We start from the raw sequence: 7,733 nt of genomic DNA on the forward strand, positions 1-7,733 counted from the left end.
GGTCATGATAGCCCGTGTCACGGCCAAGATTCGAACCGACTACCTCCGCATGCAAGGCTACAGAGTTGCTGCTACCGCGCACTGTGGGAGGCTCACATTATCATCATTATTGCCATTACACATCATCATAAGATTTTTATTCACCCTATATCGCGGGCTATGCTGTTGAACAGACTGGATCACACCTTGCCCCCGAGGCTCGTCAAGGATTATTATTGTTATTCATACAACAAGACAAGTGAACACACGAGCTATCTGTAAATAGTGTGACATGTCAATGCATTGCCAGGCAACGGCTCGATAAACACCCCGTGATACGCGAGCACCCAACAATAGGACGAATGTTTATAACTCGTCGCTAGGGAACAGTCAGCGCACCAAAAGACTGGCGAGATAGCTATCACGTCACTTGTTTTCTGTGGGGCTTGCGCTATGCAACGACAGAACTGTTTTCTGCCTTGTCCGTGCCTCGGCTATATAACCCGAGTCCGCTTGCAGCTAAGGAGAGTCCAGGAGGGTTCAGCAGTTGGGACTATAAGGACGAGAATGGAGCATGTCCTTAGTGAACTGTGAAGACTGATTGAGTACAGATTAGGACAGAGGAGTACAGAGTGATTAAAGACGAAATAACAAGTAGACTTCATAGTGATTTGAAGCGTTAGTTTGTGTGTTGAGATCCGTTGCCAGAAGACGACTAGTGAAGACGTAGAATCCCACTGCGTGTGCACCGGCAAACTGTAAATTAGCGATATCGCTGTATTAATTGTAATTAAGAAAGAGAGTGTGTAACCGAAGTGCCAATAAATCCAATCATCCGAACCAGAAACCGTTATTTTCGTCACGCGTACCCCCCTACACGTGGCAATGCGATTAAAGCACTTCAGAATCTGCTCTATATTCCGGTTAGACACTGCAGTCTCGTAAGCAAGCGTTATTTAAATGGCGGTCCGCTCCTCACTGCGGAGGGCCAAGTGGGATTTGTGGCCGACAAAGTGGCACTGCGGCAGGCAGTTTCCCCTGCCTGATACGCCTGCGGCCCAAGCACCCGCACAGCACCGCAGTAAAGATAACAAACAACACCGACACAACAAAACAGGTCAGTTCAAGTGACCGCAGTATCGAGATAAGATTTGAGGTTTATCGCGAACGGAGACAGATTGAGACGCAGGGCTCCCAGTGTTCAGGCCACTGTCTGCAAGTGCAAGTGCCACAATGGCGTCCAACTCGTCAGTAAGTTACTGTATCCTCCTACAGGAACAAAGCTTCTTATTCATGTATTTATTTAACGGCGATGTTAGCAGCCCAGACTGTACAGGGTCGAGTGGTGGGAGTACCGGTGAATCTGAAAGACTTTCAAGGAAGTGGTGGTGGCCTAATTTGAGGTACTACTGCAGAATTGGAAAGACTTTTCAAGGAAGTGGTGGTGGCCTAATTTGAGGTACTACTGCAGAATTGGAAAGACTTTTCAAGGAAGTGGTGGTGGCCTAATTTGAGGTACTATCGCAGAATTTGCCTGGGGTGACTAAGGAAAGCGAGGCCAGGGTGTCCGGAACATGAAGCAGATATGCGACTCACTTATTCACCCATGGAGCTCAGCCCTTCTTGAGAAGCCCCCAATGGTGCAGCTACTCAAAAATTTCCCAACATTTTACGGAACCCGAATTTCATTGCCGTGCTCACAAGAGCCCTCCACTGGTCCCTATCCTGAGCCAGATCGATCCAGTCGACACCATCAATCTCTAAGATCTGCCCACTTAAGTCTGCTCCACACAAATATGAGGATAAAGTTAACTATCTAAAGAGTGTTCTTATTTCGGCCTCTCAAATGAAGGGATGGACACAGATTGAAAGCTCCACCGTCTGGAATGTGACGCCGTACAGACTGGTAAATGTCTGTGGACGTTTCGGAGGGACACACTGCCTCTACCTTTCGGGTCAACGATCCTCTGCTTGCTGTTTCCTTGGCTTACACCTAGAACCTCTGAAACGTCGATACATTTCTACTGAACTGCACGGCGTCACGCCCCAGAAGATGTTACATTTCACAGTCAGCACGGTGAGAACCTCAGAACCAACGCAGACGGGGGGAGAGGGTGGAGCATATTTCACAATGAGGAGATCCATAATTTGGACTCCACCAAATACTATTAGAGCGTTCAAATCGTAAAGGATGGGCTTATCGAGGCATGTAGCATGCATGATATGAAAACAGCAGCCTTGGGGGGAAGAGAGCAGTTAGAGGTCCTCCCTGCCGTCTACATATTCGTATCCCGAATCTGCAAAATGTAATCCTGTACATTGTATTTCAAAGGATTTTGGCCACAATAAGTACGCGACCAAGAAGACCATCACACAGGGTCTTCTGGACATCGCGCTGCTGACAGCCAACGTCAGCCAGCTGAAGTTCCTGCTGGAGGTGGGGGAAAGCCACCCGTACTACGTGCTCCTGCTCACCCTGCTCGCCGTGTCCTTAGCCCTGCAGGTAAGCCACAGTGAGACGTGCTCCTGCTCACCCTGCTTGCCGTGTCCTTAGCCCTGCAGGTAAGCCACAGTGAGACGTGCTCCTGCTCACGCTGCTCGCCGTGTCCTTAGCCCTGCAGGTAAGCCACAGTGAGACGTGCTACGGTACAGCCTCAACGTTTCGGAGCGGCCTGAAGCCCCACTCTACTACCCTGCTTCCATCGAAACACCAGACTGTACGGCATCACAAAGTAATCTTCACGCATACTTCTGTCTCATTATCTCTTAACGAACAGAAGAGACGCGAGCTGGATGCTACACATGTAGGCAGGCCTTCGTGCTAACCGTCCATTATTGCTGTCAAATTTTAGCCAAAACAAGATTTGTCTGTGAAGTCCTTGAACGTACAATTAGACGAAAATACGGCCGATCTAGTGAGTACATGTCATTGCAGTATTGAGTATTACTTGAGAGACTGGGGAAACTCACAAGCGTTCTTAGTCAAGATAGTCTTATTAAGATTCACCCTTAATCAAGACAGCCTCTGAGTCGAGGTTTGAACCTGTGACCCGAATACGGAAGAAGCATGCTTCTTTTTCTGGTTGTACGGAGATTCGCTCGTAAATGTCTGGGTTACAGTAACTGGGGATTCCTCTGGAAGCGAACAACGGAGCCCAGACATGTGTGCTTATGCAAATCCCAACGCTAAAGTCCACTCATTCTACACGACTGCGCAGCCTCGCTATCTCAGCCGAACAATTAACAGGCAAGAAAGACTATCTGGTGATAAGAACATTTTATGTCTCCTTCAGATTACGCTGGGAGCTCAATTATAGTTGAATTTACGTCACTGACACTATCTAGAGGACGCAGCACTGGCAACTGAGTCAAGGATCAAGTCACTGGGTACAGCAGAGGGAGCGGATGGACACCGGCTGCGGACACGAATGCGCTGCGCAGAAGGGTCTCGAGTGCGACAGGATATGTGTGGCATGGCTTGGTACGCACTGTACACACACATTGCCGCAGAGAAGCTTAGTACAACGTGAAATAAGTAATTAAACAGCGTTATGTAATATTCCACGGACTGGAATACGCTTTTAAAAGATGACAGTCATCCATCCAGCCAATACATATCCTGACGGTGGAGTCGAGATGCAAGTTTTTCACAAAAGATGCCCGGAAATTCCGGTTCTCAGCCATACTGGCCCAGAAGAACGCCTAATTAGGCCACAAATAAACTCTTTAATGTATATCAGAGTTTATATACATAGTATAAACGGGCTGCAAGTGAGCAAGTTTATGAAACTAAGGAATTCTGTGTACCTCGCGCAGTCCGCAGCTGGACGCTGAGGTGCTTCACGGTCATTACGTATGTCATGATATCTCTCTGGCAAGGGGTGGGAAAATGAAACCCATCGGCCAGATGTAGCACGAGACAGAAGAAACAAACGTTCCTGACAAAGCTGACAGTTGCAATGATATTCAGGATCGAGGGAAGGGTTTGCACGTACGTTAAACCTTCAAAGCACAGTGAACACAGTATACCCATGTGTTCCGCGTGATTCTAAAGATAAACAGAGATTTTTCTCTATACCTATATAGCCTGATAGGAGGAAAATTTGGGGAGGGGGGGGGGAAGACCACCAAGTCTGGTCCGTCAGTTTCCCGCATCGAAGTTATCCAGGCCTGAGCAGTGCTCACTAGCCTGGGTGTCTATGAATGAATTTGCTGACTCAAATGACACAGCAAGTTTCGTGAATCGCTGTGGAGAATGGACGCAGAATGAACAGCATTAACCGGTGTTTCCTGTGAGGTAGGAACTGAATCTCCATATGTTATGTAGACACTGCTGGTCGGCCAGTGTCGTGCTAAACTCAATGCATGTTTTGTTCCGTAGTTGCTGAGAAGCTGCGTGAACGTGGTCCTGGGTGCACTGTACGACATCGCCGAAGAGACCCAACAGAAGACAGCTGCAGTGCTCAACAACGTAGTGCTCGGCCTCGGGGTCGTCACCACTGTGGTCAATGCAATAATATCGGCCTTCGACATGAGCGAGACCGTAGTTCCTCAGTGACGGTGCAGGATTATACTCGTATTTCTAACTTCCCAGAGTGTGCTTACAGTGGAGGGGGGAGGGGCTATGGCATGCCATTTCAGTTTTCATCTATTCTGTTGTAAAAGTGAAGTGGCCCATACCAGACGTCGGTACTAGACGGCCAGGGGTCACAGTTACCCTGTGGACGGGACCCAAAGGCTTACAGGACAATCATGACATTAATTAGGCTTACCACATTGTTCGAATCTTGAAAACACTACATATCGCCTCATAACTTCTCGGTTGCTACAGTGTGTATGAAATATAAAGTTCTCCCAGTGATTAAAATTAATATTGTCATGTTCTGAGTCATGACATCGTGTAGTCTGATAACTAGGTACCTACATTTCAGAGGAAAATGGGAGCAACATATTCTCTGAAACGTCGGTACCTACCCACTATAAAACACAGCGTTATAACACAAAGCAACATACAATACGGTTTAAATTGTCTGAAAAACGAGTATTCGCTCAGATTTAATGAAATTAGGAAGTAAACAATTATACTATATATATATATTTAAATCGTCAAAGAAAGTTATAAATAAACTAATTCAACATACGGGCCTCTTCTTATTCTATAGACCTATTCTTAATGTATTGTTTCTTGTTTAACAACGCGGCCAATAACGAGACTGTATAGATTTTATTTCATCATAATTTTCATTATGTACATAAAGAGTAATTGTGGCTGGGATATAAGGTTTAGCTTGAGAGGGAGAGAGAGAATAGAAGGTGGAGGGGGCAGAACATTTTTCTTACGTTGAAGGTTCCTAGACAGTGCACGTCCTTCTGGTAGAGGTACGATTGAGACAGGGTAAAGCGTTGAGAGGCGAAAGGTAAAGGGTTAAGTTCACCTAAATAATACGAGTATATATAACTTTAGTTCGTACCTCACAGGAAACGTTACGTCTCCGCTACAAAGCCCAACCGGTTAATGCTGTTTAGGGAAACAGTCGCTGTTTATTGTGAGAACCACACGGAACACACATACACTCTGTGGGCAGAATGCAGAGTTTTAGTATGTTCAGTCCGTACCTCACAGGGAACATTATGTCTCCACTACAAAGCCCAACCGGTTAATGCTGTTTAGGGAAACAGTCGCTGTTTACTGTGAGAACCACATGGAACACACAGGCACACTCTGTGGGCAGAATGCAGAGTTTTAGTATGTTCAGTCCGTACCTCACAGGAAACATTACGTCTCCGCTACAAAGTCCAACCGGTTAATGCTGTTTAGGGAAACAGTCGCTGTTTATTGAGAACCATACGGAACACACAGATACACTCTGTGGGCAGAGTAACCGACATACACAGAATCTCAGATGGACGCGGCGCGGGAGCTGTAGGCTCCTTCTCGCTGTGCAGATGTTTTAGTGTAACGCGATCCACCGCCGAGTGAGGGGCTGCAGTAAGCACTGCGTATTGATTTACATCCCCCATCCAACCCCTAAATATGCTGTTGGTAATACCTGTGGGATTCAACCGGACAATCAGTTTAAATCAGAACTGTTATTGCGGATGATTTTCAGCACAAGGGGCCTTAACTTACGTACAAAAAAAATGTCAGGCAAACGGCCTCAAGTTGTTTGCGCGGGGTTTTGTGAACTGGGGAAAAAATGCACCGAACTGACAATCAAAGGTTTCCAGCATTTTTTCAACAATGCGAGATTTTCATCGAACAATTTCAAATATTTATTCATTGTTGGTTCTCACAATAAACAGCGACTGTTTCCCTAAATAGCGTTAACCGGTTGGGCTTTGTAGTGGAGACGTAATGTTTCCTGTGAGGTACGGACTGAACGTACTAAAACTCTGCATTCTGCCCAGACAGTGTATCTGTGTGTTCCGTACGGTTCTCACAGTAAAGAGCGACTGTTTCCCTAAACAGCATTAACCGGTTGGGCTTTGTAGCGGAGACGTAATGTTTCCTGTGAGGTACGGACTGAACGTACTAAAACTCTGCATTCTGCCCAGACAGTGTATCTGTGTGTTCCGTACGGTTCTCACAGTAAAGAGCGACTGTTTCCCTAAACAGCATTAACCGGTTGGGCTTTGTAGCGGAGACGTAATGTTTCCTGTGAGGTATGAACTGGAATTTTATATATTATTTCGACGAATTTCATGCATCAAAACCCGTGTGGAAGCGGGGCCGAGTACCTCCACCGTAGCCCTGCGAGTCGTAGGAGGCGACGAAGAGAGAAGTCTCGAGCCTGAAAAGGTAAAAGACGAGTATGGTCGCGAGTCCCACGGGACTCGGACCCGAGAATGACTGCGCTGACGAGGCCCAGCAGCAATTGTAAACGACATACCCGTCCTCTCGTCACAGCGCTCCACATCAACAAACCCGCAACTGTCTGACAGTAATAAAAATCTGGTCTTGGAGCCCCAAATGGGGCTGTCCGGCTGACCATCGGCCGCAAGATAAAACTCAGACTCAGACCTACGCATCAAAGGGTTAAAACAATGTGTCTATATTCAGTGCAGGGGGTCAAGAGTTTTAAACCGGCCAGATAGACATCCGAAGAAATCGGACGTAGTTCGGAAACCTCGTCATGCAGTAGGGCCTCCTTGTTGATCTTCATAATCCTGTCCCTTGCTATCGGTGTACCGAACTCAGAAATATAAATTGTTATATTCTCCTTGCCGGGCGCACAGAAGCATGACCCTTCCATCTCTTCCTCCTTGGTTTGATCACCCTAATGCGTAATATTCGGTGAGCAGTACAAATTATGAAGCTCCTCACTACACAACGTTTTCTTCATTCTCTTGTAGCTTTCCGCTCCTCTCAGGGCTCGGTATTTACCTTAGCGCCCTGTTCTCAAACACTCTTAGCGTATGCCTTGCTACGTCACCAGTCCCAGCAAACACAACTGCCCGCAAAACCTATGTACTTAATACTTAGTGACACAAGCTTGCAGTGTTCAATCTGTTTGTGCAACGGCAGATCCGGCCGGTAGCACGATCAGACCCACTCCAGTCAGCAGCTATCAAGCATTTCTATTGGCACTGATGGACGGTCAAGATGCCACCGTCCTTTCTCTCCAGACGCGACACACACGACGGCTTCATCGGCCGTCAATCGACCCGACGTGCCCTCAGCGAGACGTCGAGGCTGATCTCGTAGATTTGCCGGAGTAACGCCCGTTGGGAGTTATCATTTGTTGTATAAGCTT

At 47.0% G+C, this 7,733-nt stretch overlaps 1 protein-coding gene across 1 annotated transcript; it reads left to right on the top strand.

Moving 5' to 3' along the window:
* The first annotated feature begins 1,144 nt into the window (after window positions 1-1,144).
* On the top strand, window positions 1,145-5,119 carry LOC111861242 (ninjurin-1). The gene is made up of 3 exons (XM_023845655.2): window positions 1,145-1,230; window positions 2,312-2,482; window positions 4,361-5,119. The coding sequence occupies exons 1-3, from the start codon at window positions 1,213-1,215 to the stop codon at window positions 4,535-4,537; spliced, it is 366 nt and encodes a 121-aa protein (XP_023701423.1). The 5' UTR covers window positions 1,145-1,212; the 3' UTR covers window positions 4,538-5,119.
* Window positions 5,120-7,733: the final 2,614 nt, after the last annotated feature.

Source organism: Cryptotermes secundus, unplaced genomic scaffold, assembly GCF_002891405.2.
Source record: "Cryptotermes secundus unplaced genomic scaffold, Csec_1.0 scaffold2516, whole genome shotgun sequence".
Lineage (NCBI taxonomy): Eukaryota > Metazoa > Arthropoda > Insecta > Blattodea > Kalotermitidae > Cryptotermes > Cryptotermes secundus.

What these genes read in the sequence shown, in the direction of transcription:
- LOC111861242 (XM_023845655.2), top strand. An exon ending in CCGTGTCCTTAGCCCTGCAG is followed by an intron (nt 2,483 to 4,360) that starts GTAAGCCACAGT and finishes TTTGTTCCGTAG; the next exon opens with TTGCTGAGAAGCTGCGTGAA.